At 36.3% G+C, this 18,224-nt stretch overlaps 1 protein-coding gene across 1 annotated transcript in view; it reads right to left on the reverse strand.

Moving 5' to 3' along the window:
- Positions 1 to 463: 463 nt before the first annotated feature.
- Positions 464 to 18,224, reverse strand: part of HTR1F (5-hydroxytryptamine receptor 1F) — a 152,004-nt gene continuing 134,243 nt past the window's right edge. Inside the window, exon 2 of the mRNA XM_046003217.1 lies at positions 464 to 1,608. Coding sequence (XP_045859173.1) covers positions 464 to 1,561 — 1,098 coding nt within the window. The 5' untranslated portion in view covers positions 1,562 to 1,608. The remainder of the gene's footprint in view (positions 1,609 to 18,224) is intronic.

Here is an 18,224-nt window from a genome sequence, read left to right on the forward strand (position 1 = left end):
GGGGACAGTGGTTAGGTAGGAGAAATGTGTGCTTTGTGGTGAATTATCTTTCCTATAAAATAATAGAATCATATAATAAAACCATAGGATTATATAGAAATTACAGATATTGTTAAGTGAACACTCTTCTGTAACTATTATAAGCCATAAACCTGGAAAGTCAGTTATTAATAATAATTATTATAATATATATTTCCAGGTAGCCTGTTAGGGACAATTGCATAGGGAAAGTATTGTTTATAAACAATAAATTATCTTCTCATTTGAGTACTCTAGAATGATGGTCAAAGAAACATCTTTTACTCAATAAGTTTATAGTCTTGTTGCTGTTAAATATAAATTATGTTCTTATAATTTTAGCAGTTTTAATTTATTTCCTTCTAAAAGTTTAAATGCTTTATTATTTGGCATCCATTTCATTACCTCCCCTCAAGAAATTCAGCCTTTTAATGATAAACTCTCTTTAACATCGGCATCGTACTAGCTTTTGGAATGCTTTCTTGAAGTCTTCATTAAAGATTGTATAAATCAGTGGATTTATAAGGGAATTGAGATATCCAAGCCATGTCAAAAAATTTGACATTTCTTCAGAAATTTTACACTTTTCACAGACATTAACAACCAATTCTTTAACAAAGAAAGGCAGCCAACATATTACAAATGCACCCAAGATTAATCCCAGGGTAGTGGCTGCTTTGCGTTCTCTTGTGCCTGAGATCTTTTGCCTTCTCCAAGATTTCTCATGCTTGAATTCAGACCCAGGGCTTTTCACTGTGTTATGAATTTTATCAAAGTCTGTTGATGGATCAGATAAAGATTTTTCTGTGTAGGGAGTGGAGACTAGTCTAATGCTTTTCTCACCACTCCCCAGAAGGACTTGGCCATTCACCTCCTCCTTGGCAATCCTACTTGCTTGTCTCTTGTGGTATAACGTTTTTGCTGCTTTATATATTTTGTAGTAGAGGATCAAAATCAATGTTAATGGGATGTAGAAAGCTCCAAATGTTGAATAAATTGTGGAAACAATGTGGTCGTGTTTGATGATGCACTCATCATCTCGGCTAGTTCCTTGGTGCCTCCAGAATAAAGGAGGCATAGAGATAAAAATGGATATAATCCAAACAACTGTAATCATAATGCCAGCATGCTTGGGAGTCCGTTTCCTGGAGTACTCCACAGCATCTGTGATTGCCCGATACCGATCCAAAGCTATAGCAGAGAGATGTAAGATGGAACACGTGCAGCACGTGATGTCAACGCTCAGCCAGATGTCACAAACCACTTGCCCCATAATCCAGCTCTCTCTCACAATATACACGATGCTGAAAGGCATCACCAGGACAGCTACAAGAAAATCTGTGACTGCAAGGGAGCAAATTAAATAGTTGGCTGGGTGGTGCAACTTCCGGGTCACAATAATTGCAGCAATCACAAGGGAGTTGATGGTCGTTGTCATCAGTGCCAGCCCGGAGAGAGTGAGGGACACCAGAATTTTGGATGGCATTCTGTTTAACAGTTCTTCTGAGGTCAAGTTTTGATCAGATGAGTTTAAGAAATCCATTTTTTTTGTTTGTTTTTAAAGATTAATATAGCTGAAAAAATAGATACCTGTAACAAAGGAGGAGAAAATCAGTTCAGAGAAGTCTTTAAAAATTTTTCTCTCCCTTTCAGAATGAATTTTTAAAAGTATATATGTATGTTTCCCAGAATATTCTATGGATTAAAAAATGGGAGTTTAGATTATAGATTTTCTTTTTCCTTTCATTTAATTAAATTCTGATGAGAACAGTAACAATAACTTTCAAGACATTTCTTAAAATATAGCTCAAATAAAACAATTTTTTAATGAGTAAACTTAACCTATTACTCAGTAAAATCTCTACCATTATAAAATTGCATTTAAAAACTGTATTATTCTGGGGTGCCTGGGTAGCTCAGTGGGTTAAACCTCTGCCTTCAGCTCAGATCATGGAGTGGTGGGGGGGGTGTCTCTGCTCAGCAGGGAGCCTTCTTCCCCTTCTCTCTCTCTGCCTGCTGCTCTGTGTACTTGTGATCCCTCTCTGTCAAATAAATAAATAAAATTTTTAAAAAACAAAACATAACAAAAAACAATATTATTCCCAGCTATGTTTTTCCCTTCATCTATGGAGATAAAGTTTAATAGCACATGACATTAATATATATTTATGCTTTATATAATGTAATTAAAGAAAGTATCATATTAAAGGCAGTATTCAAAATCATAAACAATTTCATACTTAATTCAGAGTTACATTGAGGACATTATCATTGAGCTCTTGGAGACTAAAGGAATTTTTAATGTATTTAATGTCAGGATATAAAGATTATAAAAAGGGGAATAAACAAAAATAAAATATTTTAACATATCCCTAGCATTCTATGATCATTTTATGAAATTAAGAAAATGTCAGAGTGTTTAGTAGTCTTTGTGGATATAAGTAGTTAATTTGGTTTAAAAAGATGAAATAAAATTAGTTGGAATCAAATAGCCATAAAACACTGCCCGTTAATACAGCGACATATATGATCAACTAACTCACTTAACAAGGTGAACTTGCCAGCATGGAGAGCTTATAATGGCACTCACTCTGAAATGGAAATTATTCTTCTTTACAAGTCACCATTGTAAGACCATGTAACCTTACTTCTGAAAGAAAATACCTCAAACATGGCTTATAATTTTTGCTTCAGTCCATGCTATTGCTTAATTATAAGTCAAACAGCAATTGGAGTAAAATAGGATTAATCTTTTTTATAAGATAGCATTATTTATTTATTTATTTTCTGCATCAGCCTTTCTCTCCTTTTTAATAACTTTAAAAAAAAAGATTTTATTTATTTATTTGACAGAGAGAGAAAACACAAGCAGGTGGAACAGCAGGCAGAGGGAGAAGCAGACTCTCCAGTGAGCAGGGAGCCCGACTCAGGGCTTGATCCCAGGACCCCAGGATCATGACCTGAGCTGAAGGTAGATGCTTAACTGACTGAGCCACCCAGGGGCCCCTCTTTTTAAAATAATTCTTTAGCAGCTACCTGTATCTTAGGAAAAGACGGAGAGGACAGAAGTCTGAAGCTTTATTATTGTACCTCCATATTACTTATTTTTATCCTAAAGTGCTTATGTTTCATTTGTTGGAACTGATAAAACAATACTTTAAAATACTTAATATTGTTATATTAAGTGCTTCCTATGAAGTGTGTGTGTGTGTGTGTGTGTGTGTGTGTGTGTGTGTATAATAGAACCTGGAGCTACAGCATATCTAGTATTCTACTTGTGTTTGGTTACCAGTACTAAATTTAATTTTTATTTTCTGATATTCATTGAAGGCTGGTGCTGATGGCTTGTTTCTAAGCTAATTGAATGGCAGAAGAAATTTGAATGCCTGCTACCCAGAAAATGAGTAGTTGTGCTGTGTGCAATTGAGAAGGAATTATATATCTTCATTATTTATATCAAAACCTGTCCATTTATAAAGGGCAACTAAGAGAGCTCCAGATAAAGAATAGAAGCCAAAGTTTCCTTAGATATTCTAAACCTGTGGTTTCCCACTTTAGTTGGCCTCAGAACCAGCATGAGGACTGTCAAAACACAGATTACTGGGTCTCACCCTTTGGCATTAGAGATTCAGTAAAACTGGGCTGGGGCCCTGGACAAACAGCAGCAGCAACACCTGGGACCTTGTTAGAAATGCAGGTGTGAGGGGAACGCAATGTTGGGGAGAACCCAACATGCCCATTACTCAGCTATCTGTCTAATCCTTTTACTGCTCTAGCATCTATGAGTTCTTCTCCATTGAGAGCAGCTCTGACATTTTTGTGTATGACTTCCTCAGAATCTTTCTCACACTCTTAACTTATTTCTTGGAGTTTTCCAAATAAATGATCTTACTCTAACTTTTATTGTGATGTTTCTGTGATTATTTTTATTGCCGTCTTTTTGCAGTACAGCTCTTGGACCTCCTGCTCTAGGACTGTTATTCCCCTCCCCCAACATCATTTCTACTCTTTTTAGCCTGTAGTGAGAGTTGAGTCATATGATTATATTTCCTAAATCCATACTGGATCCCAGGGCCTGAGGTATAATGGTGTGATCATCCATACAATCATGATTGTCATGAAAATCCTTGCTATGTGCTTTCAATATCAGTGGACCTCACAGTCTTAAGCTATTTTCCCTGGAAATATGTTTAGGAAGTCAATGGTCACAGGTGAAACACTTACTCCAAGCCAATTAGACATATTAGAAACATGGCAGATTAATTAGTTTCTATCTTCTTTCTAATTCCCTCCCTATTCTCTCATCATAAAACTTGTACCAAATATTAAGGGGCACGTGGGTGGCCCAGTGGGTTAAAGCCTCTGCCTTCAGCTCAGATCATAATCCCAGGCTTCTGGGATGGAGCCCTGAATTGGCCTTTCTGCTCAGCAGGGAGCCTGCTTCCTCCTCTCTCTCTTCCTGCCTCTCTGCCTATTTGTGATCTTTGTCTGTCAAATAAATAAATAAAATCTTAAAAAAAAATACAAAACTTGTACCAAATATTCAATTAAAAAACTAAATATTTTCCCGATTGGTTCATTCTTTTCAACAATGGTTATTTAGTCTTTAATTAATTTATTTATTATTTAGCATTATGGGAATTTATCTAGTGTTTATTTAGTGTTATGGAGTTGATTTAAAAGTGATGACATTTTTCATATTATAAGCAAAAATAACTTTCCACTTTAATTTGCCTATTAAACAGTTTTGACATAAGAGTCTGTTCAAGAGGTGATTCTGAAATTATAATTTGAATGGAATATTGAAATAGAAGAACTGTTTGGAAATAGTTATATGTGTTTTCATAGTAAAAATGAATTCTGTTGGTAGATGGGCCAGCTTAAGATTAGTAGATGAATTATTTGATAATTCAACTGAATCCCTTAAGAACCATATTGTAGCATTTAAATTAAGTTCAATAAAATGGTAGTTAATGCTAAGGAAAATATCAAAATGTGTCATATAAATTTGATTGTGGTTTCTAAGAAATCTTACCATTATTAAATTTAGAAAGCTAATCTTCTGATACTTGTTTTTATCAAAAACAAAGAAAATAGGAAAACAAATATAAGCAATCACAATTGGGTTTCTTTTTCTTTTGGTTTTATTTGCATTGCCACTTACAATCAGAATTTCAGTAAACCCATCTACCATCATTAATTCATACATGATCTCCAGTTCCAAGGAGATCAATTCAATCATTCATACATGATTTCCTATTCCATTCCATCTTAAGTTCCCACTGTGAGTCCTTACAGTGCTGGGGACCACCTTTGGGAGACATAGACTATGTCACACATTTTTCTCCTACTCTTAGAACATAGATTGCATTCTATATTTTGAATGTCTTCACTGGGAAATAGTCAGGATTCCTTGTTAAGTAGAGCCTGTAGTACCATCAATTATATGTAGCCTTCTTGATAATAACAAAGAGAAAATTTTACCCAGGCTTTACTCAGCGTGAATATTTGCCAATTTATTGGTCTAGACATGTGATGCATTTGCTCCTCCATTTACACAGGTCTTTTTTTTTTTTTTAACTTAATGATGATTTATGTTCAGTTGTCAGTTTGATCTTGTTATCCAAATATATTTCATTCATATTAAAATATAAGTTCACAGAGGCATAGTTTGGTTTACTTTATATTGTAAATAACATTGGGGAGGGATGTCATACAAAAATAGTTTTAATAACAACATTGTAAAGATGCAAGAAAATGAAATTCAGTTCTATCAAGATCTCATGAGAACCTATGGGTTGGCTGCTTCAGTTAGAATAATAATAATGTTTATCCTTTCTGAGTGTTTACTTCTGCAGGGACTGTGCTAAATGTTTTCCATATGTTAATTCATTTAATCCTCACTGCTAATCTATGAAGCAGGAGGAATTATTTATTTATTTTTTTAATATTTTATTTATTTATTTGACAGAGAGAGAGAGATCACAAGTAGGCAGAGAGGCAGGCAGAGAGAGAGGGGGAAGCAGGCTCCCTGCTGAACAGAAAGCCCCATGAGGGACTCAATCCCAGGACTCTGAGATCATGACCTGAGCCTAAGGCAGAAGCTCAACCTCCTGAGCCACCCAAGTACCCCAGGAGGAATTATTTTTTTTAAAGATTTATTTATTTTAGAGAGTGTGGGGGGAGGGACAGAGGGCTAGGGAGAGAATCTTTAAGCAGACTCCCTGCTGAGCATGGAACCTGGTGTGGGGCTCAGTCTTACAAACCTAAGATCAGACCTGAGCCAAAACCAAGAGTTGGAGACTCAACTGACTGTGCCAACCAGGCTCCCTGAGGTAGGTGCAATTATTGTTTCTCATTCATAGATAAGAAAACTGAGGTACCGAGGCACCTGGGTGGCTCAGTGGGTTAATGCTTTTGCCTTCAGCTCAGGTCATGATCCCGGGGTCCTGGGATTGAGCCTCACATTGGGCTCTCTGCTCAGCAGGGAGCCTGCTTCCCTTCCTCTCTCTCTGCCTGCCTCTCTGCCTACTTGTGATCTTTGTCTGTCAAACAAATAAAAAAAAAAACAAAAACAAGAACTAAGGTACCAAAGTTCTTTTCTACCATGACAATGTAACAAATATTTGGTAGGACAAACCCATTCCCTTAATCACCATTTTCCTCTCAGTGAAAAATTTCTTACTTTACTTACTAACTCTGTTACAATCATGAGATATACAGAGTAGCTACTTTTTTTTTTTTTTGTAAATTAAAGCGTTTGTTATAAAGTAAGAAGTGTTTTCAATTGTAGCAAATATCAAGTAGAATGAACAGCTTATTTCTTCATGGGGATGTTTAAGATATTGTTTCCAAATATGTAAAGTGTAATAGAAATGTGTTCATAGTGTTTTCAATTTTTTTAACTGCCTTTCTAATTCAGAGACTTCCTTTGTGTTTTTATTATATTTCTTTTCCCCCATTTATTCCTTTAAGAAATATTTACTGAGTGCTATTTGTGTGCTGATTAATCTGCTAAGTGTAAAAGAACAGCAAACAAACAAACAAACAAACAAACATAACCCTGAATGAAACAAAACAGCAAAACAACACATTGTTCTTATTTTTAACAATCTAGCACAGTAACAAAATTGTCAAACATATAATTATAATACAACAATACAATGCAATAAGTGCATCATAGAGGTGTGTATAGTATCCTAGAAAAACTGATGAGGGAGAATTAATCATACCGTGGTGAAACAGTGAAAGCCATTCCAAGGAGAGGGGAATGTATGAGCAAAGGCAGAGACATAAAAACACAGGACGTGGACTTCTGCAAGATGGTCGCATAAAAAGATCTTGAATTCACCTCCTCCCATGAACACACCAAATCTACAGCTACATATGGATCATTTCCCTCTGAAAAAGATCTGAAAATTAGATGAACTGCTTCTCCACAACAAAGGACTAAAAGACCACATCTATAGAGGTAGAAAAGGCAAAGATATGGTCTTACTAAAACCCCCATCCCTGGTGTTTTGGTACATAATAGGGTGGGATCTCACCAGTCTGTTTCTTCTCCAGGAGAAACAATGTGTTGGTGCCCCACATTAGGCACCTAACCCCTGGGACTGCGTTGGAGAGATAAGCTTCCAAAACCTCTAGCTTAGACATCTAAGGGACCTAAAGTGTTGCACAAAATTGAGATATCCCTTTGAAAGGGCCTGGATGTGGTGCCACTTCCCCTGAGACCCAGTGAGAAAACAGCAGTTTGAAAGTACCTAGACTATATGTAAAGGAGATTCATTTGCTAATCTAAAAGCATCTGTTGGAGGGGCCCAGGGCAGTTGAAAATTTCCTTGGAGACAGAGGCACTGGTAGACATGATTTTTTGCACATTTCACCATCTTGGCACACTCCACCTACCCTGCACAAATAGGGAACTTGGACATCTTACCCTTCTGCTATCTTGCTAAGACAGGCAGGGGTGAGTAGTTGCAGCACTACCACACTGCCTTGTGGAACTTGGAGAGCCCTAATGCTTGCAGCACTTCCCTGTTCCCTGGCTGGGTCAGGTGAGCATGAGTGATTGTAGAGTTCTCCAGTTCCCCAGCTGAAGTCAGTGAGCAATGGGTGGTTGTAACATCCAAGCACCTTCCTAACTGGAGCTGGTGAGTAATGGGTCACAGCATTCTCCTGCTCTCAACTTAAAGTCAGCACTCATAAAGACAAGGCTCTTTCCGTTCCTGCCTTCCTGAAGACTGTGGGTGCCTACAGTCAAGACATTTTCCTGCTGCCATTCTGAAGTCTGCCAGAGTGCTCCACCCCCTGCACTCCAGCTTCTTAGCTAAAGCCAACAAGCACATGCAATCCACACAGAGGACATCCTTTTATTGCCTGGCCCTCGTGGTTGAGGGGGTAGGGATTCTTGAGCTCCCAGGAATGTAACAACTGGAAGACAGTTCTTGGCAGGCCACTCCTCTTAGGGCACTACAAAGACAGCAGAATGAAATGCAACCCCAGACTTTCTGTGAAAAAAATCAGTTTTGTTAGCCTGGAACTTCAGCCTAAGGGACAGGCTTCAGGTTTCCCACACAACTAGAAGCTAAAGAAGTGGTTGCAAAATATAAGCAAAGAGAAATTATGCTTGTGCACCCTCCAGCCTCCCTATAGCCTGAAGAGACCTCTCAGAAAGGAGCCTCACACTCATCTGGAGTCCCAATTTTTGGAACTGTTACCTAGGGGATACCTCCAGATCTCCTGGTCCAGAGGCTAGCAGGGATTTTGATTTGCATACTTTAAGAGGTATTGCCTCAGGGTGTGACTTCCAATCAGGCTGAAACTAAGTGCTAAATGAGATTCTCCCTTTGGATCATGACAGGTCTTGGCACACCCTCCACATCTAGGGTATATCAAGAATAAAACAGGTGGTTTAGACAATCACAAAAGTTTGAGAGATAACCAAAAGTTAGGCTGAACAAGAAGGATCATCACCTATATAAGGACACTCCTTAAAGAAAGAGAGAGAGAGAGCAGAGAGCTGTTTCGCCTAAAATATAGAAGCAAAATGAGGAAACAAGTATGTTCCAAATGAAAGAAGAAAAAAACCTCAGAAAAAGGCCTTAATGGTAAGAAGATAAGTAATCTACCTGATAAAGAATTCAAAGTTAATTGTCATAAAGGTGTTCACTGAACTTGGGAGAAAAATGGATGAACACAGTGAAAACTTCAAAAAGATAGAAAATATAAGAAAATATCAAGAAGTCACAGATCTGAAGAATATAATAACTGAACGAACAATATGCAAGAGAGCTTCAACAGCAAATTAGATGAAGCATAACAGATTAGTGAGATGGGAGACAAAACAGTGGAACTCACCCAGACAGAGCAGCAAAGTAAAAACAACCCAAAAGTTTCTTAAAATGGAGATAACCTAAGAGACCTATGGGACAACATCAAGTGTAATAAAATTTGCATTATAGTAGTCCCAGAAGGAGAAGAGAGAGAGAGAAAGGGGCAGATAACTTATTTGAAGAAATTATGGCTGAAAACTTCCCTAATGTATAGAAGGAAACAGACACCTGGGTCCAAAAAGCCCAGAAAGTTTCAAATAAGATGAACCCAAAGAGATAAACCACACCAGGACACATTATAGTTAAAATGTCACAAGTTAAAGATAAAAAGAGAAACTTTTTATAGTAGCAAGAGAAAAAAAATGTTTATATAAAGGAAACCCTTATAAAGCTAACAGACGATTTCTCAGCAGAAACTTTGCAGGCCAGAGAAGAGTGGCATGACATATTCGAAGTCCTAAAAGGAAACCAAGAATATTGGTTATTGCTACCCAGCAAGATTATCATTTAGAATTGAAGGGGAGATAAAGAGTTTTCCAGACAAGTGAAGCTAATCACTACTAAACCAACTTTACAAGAAGTATTAAAAGAACTTCTTTAAGCTGAAAAGAAATAGCACTAATTCATAACAAGAAAATACATGAAAGTAAAAATCTCCCTGGAAATGGTAAACATATAGTAAAGGCATTGTATTAATAACTTATAAAGCTATTGTGAAGGTTAAAAGACAAAATTAGTAAAATTAACTAAAATATAATAATTAGTGAGGGGAAAAACAATAAAAAGATGCAAAGTGTGACTTCAAAAATATAAAACATGGGAAAGAGCAAAAATATAGAGTTTTGGAATGTGTTCAAATTTAAGTTGCTGTCAACTTAAAATACACACACACACACAGACACATCTCAAAAAGATGAGGAAATGGAGTCACATAACAGCCACTGATTTAAACCCACCCAGGCAAATGCTATGAGAATGCTCTATTCTGAGGGTTAGAAATATACCCTCATTAGATCCACTTCTACTTGTTAATTTAGTTCTCTAATACACTAAAGTGGATTCAAGTGGCTCTTGAATCCTTCTCTGGGTTCTTGACTCTGCTCTGAGAGATCCTATCTTTCTATGAGAAATAGTCTGGATTTACAACTAAGTAGACTTCACAGTGTGCTTTCTGCCTATAGAAAACCTTTTCATTTTGAACTGTGTCTTTCCCCTTTGGTCCAAAGTAAGTAAAATTCTCTTAAAAACTTTGTGAATCTGATTGGAAGTCATGACAGGCCCCAACATTTCACATGCATAATTTTCCAAGACAGGCTTCTCTTTACTTTGCCTAGAGTATTAGGGCTGTCGGGCCACATCTTTAAGATTTCCAGAAGCCTTTTTGCCTAGCTGAGAACTCTACTAGGCACTTCTTTAAATCTTTCTGAAGCCTAATAAATTATTTCATGACCATACCCTTGTCTATTCTTCATCCTAAGGCTATTTTTATTTTGACAATCTTTTGCTATCTAGACAGATCAGTGATACGAAATGGTTTTCCTTGACAAGTCCTGATTCTTACATATTTCTTCTAAATTTTGCTTGTAAGCTTTAATTCCTCTCCTTCTTTCCATAGCTTATTACATAAAGCTAAAAAACTGTCAGTTGGCACTTGAAACATTTTGCCTAGAAATCCTCTTGGCCAGATCCATTAGTTCATCAAGAACATTGACCTTTCAGGTTACTGGAGACCACACTTGACAAATTGTTTTGCTACTACAATACATGGGTTTCCCTTCTAGTCTCCAAGATGGTTTCATCACCTCCATTTCAGCCCCCATAAAAGTTTGTACACCAACAGTCTTCTCACTGTTTTTTCAATATAGTACTTTATTTCAAAGCCAATGTCATGTGTATTGCTGCTAAGTTTACAAGGATGGACTGTGCTTGACTGTTTGTTGTCATTTTGGCATAACCATAGGCTCCCAGTACTTGCAGTATAAGGAGTAGTACGGAACTACGTTCCCAGAATCTGTTTCTATAAATCTGGCTTTAGAATTTTATAGTGAGAGGAATTCCCACAAGGTTTGGGAAGTAGAAGAGAAGGGTGGTTGATGACTATCTGAAGGTGGTTGCAGACAGATCCATGGTCAAACGTCGACGGCAGCTTCTGTGTGCTCTTGGAAATCGTTGTTGGGAATTTTCTCAGATTTTTTGAGAACTATAGCAGATTCCAAGAAAGTCTTTGAGAACTACCTACTTAGGGGCTTTGGGCTAAGGTGCTTCAGTGTCTCCTTTTGACATTAGGCAACAATTGGGTGGAATTAAATTTTGACTTTCTTGACTTTTTCCCCCTTGGTGGTCCATATTAACTTAAACTCCAATGTCTTCATTAATTAATTAATATTACAGGAATGTTTTGAGTGACTCTGTTTCCCTGACCAGGCCCAGACTAATACAAGCAGATACACTGCTAGGTGATTATTGGAAATTAATAACCAAAGCAGCTGTAACTGAATATTGAAAATATTAAGCAATATTTTCATTAAGACCATTAATGAAAGCAGTTTTAACCACTGAAGGATTAACTGACTTTTACTGAATCTTAAAAATATTTAGAAAGAAGAGAGCAATTCTGATTTTAAATGAAATTTACACATTCACATATTTCATTGCATGGATGATACTGGTTATTTTTTTCAAGAGACACCTGCATAGTCTGCTAAAAATGGGAAAACAAACTGCAACAATGAAAAAATCTTAGGGAAAACTGCACTACATTCAGCTGTGAAACCATCTATAAAAGCACTGGTTATGGAAAAGGAAGCAAATACACATGCACAAACTCAGTATGTTATACTACTTCTTTTATTTGTTGCTGAAACCTAGTGTGGAAGAAGCTAAATGTGTGTATGTATGTGAGCAGAGGAGAGATAGAGGATATGGAAGGAGTGGGGCTGTGAGGGCAGTAAGAACTGACGCTTATTCCCGAAACGGGTTTCAGTTTATTAAGAGACTATCACATATTGTGAATAGAAGCCACAGTGCTAGAATTAAACAAATCTTCATTTGAAGCCTGTCTCCCCACTTAGTAGTATGAGCTCAAAAAGTCATTTCAACTTTCAAAGACTCACCTTCTTTGGTGAAGTGAAGATAATAAGATTCAGGTCTTCTAAAGTGGTGTTGAAGATTAAATGTAAATCGTTAGGTCCTAGCCCCTAATAAACTCAGTATTTATATTTGAAGCATTAGTGAAGGCATTAAATGTATATAACAAAGTGAAAAGTATTCTGGTATTTTTATTTTTACCTCGGTCTTCATTTTATAGTATCTGTATTACCACCATTGTCTAATTCCACAAAAGTTTCCTAATCCCACAAAAAGAAGGTGGTAGTGGGAGGAAACAATGTGCAATTACTGTGGGTGAGAAGTGATGTATTTTTCCAATATTTGAGTTAAAACGGAAAACAAGTAATAGGTTAGCAAGCTGGAGATCAAATTTTGAAAGAATATGTTTGTGATCTTTCTCTCCTCCTTGCCTGACATTACTTCTTCTTGAGTATTCAATAAGGCAAATAGTTTACTCCACAGTGACACTGGATATAATATGTCTTATATAAGTGCTTATCACCAGGAACTAGACAAAGAATCTAGAACTTCTGTACCTTTACTGGAAAGTTACTAAAAAGTTGAATTTTCTATATGCTAGATATGAAGAATATTTTTAAAATTTTCTTTTTTTAAAGATGACTTTTTAAAAAAAGATTTTAATTTAATTTAATTTATTTATTTCCGAGAGAGAGAGAGATCACAAGTAGGCAGAGAGGCAGGCAGAGAGTGAGGAGAAAGCAGGCTTTCTGCTCTCAGTAGATGTTGAGCTCGATCCCAGGACCCTGAGATCATGACCTAGCTGAAGGCAGAGGCTTAACTGAGCCACCTGGATGCCCCTTAAATGTTCTTTTTTTAAGAAGATTTATTTTATTTATTTATTTAGAGAGAGTGAGAGAAAGAGAGTGTGTATGGGGGCAGGGGAAGGGTAGAGGGAGAGGGAGAGAGAGAATCTCAAGCAGACTTCTTGCTGAGCACGGACCCCAGGGTGGGGCTCAATCCCATGATCCTGAGACCTTGATCTGAGCTGAAATCAAGAGTGAGACAACCAACCAAATGTACCACACAGTCACCCCTAAAAAATTTCTTTCTCAAATTAATTTTTAACAGTCTGGTAAATATCTTAATCCAGATACTTAATTTTATATTCTTAATCTAGAATAAAATACCAGATTGGACAAAGTCTTTCTTAAAATGTGGGAAAGAAAATAGCTAAATTTACCTGAACATAAATCAAAATGTCATGGTAAATTATTTTCTTAAAAAAAATCACATGCTTGGGATGTGTTAAAACTCAGTGAAAACTGTTATGAGATTAAAAGAGATCTAATTTTAGTGATGATTTTTAATTTGACAACTTCAATCTTTTTAGTGCATAATAACTAGTTAACTGCACCAAGCTGGCAAAGCACAACGATCTCTTTTTTTCTCTCTGCTTGTTTTTTAGTCAGCACTTGAAAAACATTAGACTATTATATCTTATATTTTATGCAAATGTAACTAATGGAATGAAAGGCATTTCACATGATTGGGATGTATGCTCTTCCATTTCATTCTATTTTTCTTTTGTAAATATGTTAAACTGGAAGCATTTCTCTTCTTTTTTCATCTTTAATTCACTTTCTCTCTTTTGACCCCCTTTACTTAAGCTTAATAAACTACAGCATTGTATTTGGTAAGTTTAGTAACTACCACTTTGATTAACTGAGTATCATAGAAGAAACAAATATTTAATATTGACATTTATTGGACACCACTGGCTTATTAGGGCTGGTATACAAAGCATAATATAGTAACATAGTATAAGTGCTTAATTGCTGTCAGTTGAAATTGGGTAATTGATTCATCATCTTCAATTAATGATATTAGAGTGTTCAGCACTGAAACACGAGACAGGTATTTATTATATAGCCATGACTTGGAGCTCTGCTTAGGCATAATCTGGTCTTCCAGTCTGCTGGTTATTAACTATAGGCTATTAACTATAATATGAAGAAAAGCTTAACTTTTCAACTTGGATAAGATAGACAGTGATTGACTAAAACATGTTTAGCTTAAATATACACTGGCTTTCTTTAAATATACAGTATAAAATAGCCACAATGTTCAATAAGATAGGCATTTCTATTTTCATTGTATTTAGTTGGCTTTACATAATGCTATGGAATATAATATCTTGTATTTCTGTGTTTTACACAGTAATTTATCCTGAAATCCCAAAATACAGATTGAAGCACAAGGTTAAGATAGTAACATCTTGAGACTTGATCCCAAAATAATTATGAGAAATCTGTCTATATCTGAATAACAAGAAAGGAGAACTCCTCTTCATGTACTTTGACTTAACTTTTTTTTTCCATCTGAGAATACAGAAGTTGCTACCAAATAGTTTTCTCTTGTCCAAGATTTTTGGGCCAGCTTTTTATAATTTAAAATACAAGTACTCATTCAGTAACTTCAGTCACTTCTACCATTCTTCTACTTTGTTTACTACTATAGTAGTGGTTATTATTATCTTTAGATTAAAAGTATTTTAATGCATGTACTTGGAATTGACTCTAGTAAAGTCATACATTTTAGAGAAAATTACCAACAAGTTACAAAGAGTTTGTCGGATATTTCAGATATGGTTAAATGATGGTGATTTGTATATTACCTAGTTATATACAAATGGTTAAATGATGGTGATTGTATATTACCTAGTTGTGACCTAGGATAGAACAAATCAGAGCTGTCATCTGGACAGAATGACAAAATATTGGAGAACACAATGGTTGACCCTCCTGATTTGTCCCCTAAGTTTTGAGCATCAGTTGATAAAATTAATTAAGCAATGCAGTGTGTGTTAGGTCCTACATGCATCTGTATAAAAGATGCAGCCCAGGGATACCTGTGTGGCTCAGTCAGTTAAGTATCTGCCTTCAGCTCAGGTCATGATATCAAGGCCCTGGGATTGAGCCCTGTGTCAGGCTCTCTGCTCAGTGGGGAGCCTGCTTCCCCCTCTCTCTCTGCCTGCCTCTCTGCCTACTTGTGATCTCTCTCTATCAAATAAATAAATAAATAAAATCTTTTTTAAGAAAGAAAGATGCAGCCCATGATGTCAAGGACTATATTATTTATCAGTAGTTGGGGAAAGAGACATTTATCTATTGAGCAAATATTAATTTAGTTTCAGCACTGTAGTTGACAGTCCGGATATAAAAATGAATATGTCATGGGCACCTGGGTGGCTTAGTTGGTTAATAGTCTGACTCTTGATTTCGGCTCAGGTAATGGCAATGATTGTAACTAATAATGATGAGTTTGGTAGTGAGCATGTACCAAAGACAAGTGAATCTTGGTAATTTTGTAGGAATTCTGAAGAAGAGGAATTTTAATTTTTCTACTGGACATTAAGCCATGATTATTTAAGTTTAGATCTCTTGAAATGCCTTTTATAATTTAAAATACAAGTACTCATGTGAAGCCTGAGAATGAAGCCATTTCTTATAACCTGAAATGTACTATGTGATACATGCATTGGTAAATACATAAGAAAGAAGCCATGATCATTTATAGGAAGCTGCAGTGGTTCTGCTGTGAAAGACCAGAATTTAAATTTAAACAAAGACATGAAAAAGAGTTTCCTCAATTGACAGAAAGTTGGGGGTAGTAGGTTGCAGTGAAGGCTTTTTTGCAAAGATATAATATCAGGAGGAGTATGGTAGGAGAAAATTTGCTTGGGTATGACTGTTGAGGCTGAAAAATTGGTCAGGAAGTAAGAGTTTTAAGTACCATAATGCTGGAGGCCATGCAGAGCCGTTGGAGAATATGAAGCAGAATTGGGTAAAGGTTAGAGGCTATGATAAGAGATTATTAAGTAGACTAGGTGAGAGACAATGAGTCTTCAGCCTAGGAATGGAACAAGGAGATGAGGAGACAAAACAGTTTTAAACCCTATTTTAGTGTATGTCAGGATTTGACTGTTAACTTAATTTGGGGGGCGGTGAAGCTTGAGGTGAAAGGAGGAGCCTAGAATGATTCCTGTGTTCCATGAGGGGCAACTAGTTGGAGACAACATCATATACATGGAGAGAACATAGGAAAAGGAGGTTTGGGGGGAAGGGAAAAGGATAGGGTCATGATGAAAGTAATAGTTTCAAACACACTGAGACTAACATATAAGACAACCTGTATGGAATCATCTAGAAGGCAGAGCTGGATTGGAAATAAACGCATACATTATTAGCTGAATCCCTACATATCTATAAAATCACAGGGATTGAAGAAGGTAATGCGCTGAAGAATAAATGGAAGATGAAGAATTGGAGAAAGTCGTATGAAGCATTCTTTTAAGAGGTTTGATTACTGACAAAAAAACTTAAAATTTAGAAACTTTTGAAAAGGTAAAAATAAGAGACAGAAACTCTGGATTGAGAGATTTTTTTTTTTTTTTAAACACAAACATAATTTGGTATACTTATGCAGCATGGGAAATAAGATTTCAGGCAAAGTGAAAAGTTAAATTATAAACTCAACTGCCATTTCTTTATTTGTTTATTGCACCTTTCCTCATTAGAATGTAAGCTGTGTAAGAGCAGACACTTTAGTTCCTGGGCCTAGTACAAAATTTGGCTCATAATAGTCACTCAAAAAATATTTGATGAATGAATAATGAATGAAAAATATTCTGTGTTGATTGAGACTGAGGGAAGCATTTACTCTTACACACTGCTGAGGCATGTGGGTGGCTCAGTGGGTTAAAGCCTCTGCCTTCAGGTCAGGTCATGATCCCAGAGTCCTGGGATCGAGCCCCGCATCGGGCTTTCTGCTCGGCGGGGAGCCTGCTTCCACCCCTCTCTCTTTGCCTGCCTCTCTGCCTACTTGTGATCTCTGTCTGGTAAATAAATAAAATCTTAAAAAAAAAATTAAATTACTCTTACACACTGCTGCCATAAACTGGTACAACCCATGGAGACAATGTGTTGATAACCTTTGATACAGTCATTCTATTTCTAAGAATATATCCTATGAATATATTTTCATGTATAAGAAATGAATGTGTCATCAATACATGCAGACAAATAAATTATTGTGCATACTTATAATGAACAAGTAAGCTCTTTATATCCTGACCTAAGATTTCTAAAGCATATTTTAAAGTGAAAAATCAGAAGAAAAACACAAAGAATATGTATGAGTACAGTTGCTTATTTATGTATAGACTATATCTGGAAAAATATACAAGAAACTGGTAACTGTGGCTGTCTCCTGGGAATAGAAATAGGGAAGACGGTTTGGAAAGAGACTCTAAAATTTTATACTCATTATGTGTTTACCTATTTTTCAAAAGTAAGAAACTAACAAAGCAAAAAAAAAGCACCAGACTTATTTGAGCACATTAGTTTATGTCAAATACCTTCCTAAATACTTTGCATAGTCCAGGGGAAAGAAGATAAGTGAAGGAAATAATTTTGTAGCCAGTGAACATGTGAGCACATATGTATTAGGAAAGGGTGGAAAATGGCAGGAACTTGGAGGTTTTGTGTGTTGTAGACCGTGTTTTCTCTCTGAATAGGAGACGTAGTCATCTGTTGAGGGGGAGGAGGCAGGGATCATGAAGGGTAAGAGGAATATTTGGCACAGTTGCTATAGATTAGGAAGGGAATGACCAAAGGCAGAAAGAAAGAATTCTGTGTATGGTTTAATGTTATTTGGGCATCATTCTTAACTACAGTATAGTTTTTAAAAAAGATTTATTTATTTTAGAGAGAGAGATAAAGAAAGAGGGCATGCACAAGCTCA

The sequence above is a fragment of the Meles meles genome, chromosome 4, assembly GCF_922984935.1.
Source record: "Meles meles chromosome 4, mMelMel3.1 paternal haplotype, whole genome shotgun sequence".
Lineage (NCBI taxonomy): Eukaryota > Metazoa > Chordata > Mammalia > Carnivora > Mustelidae > Meles > Meles meles.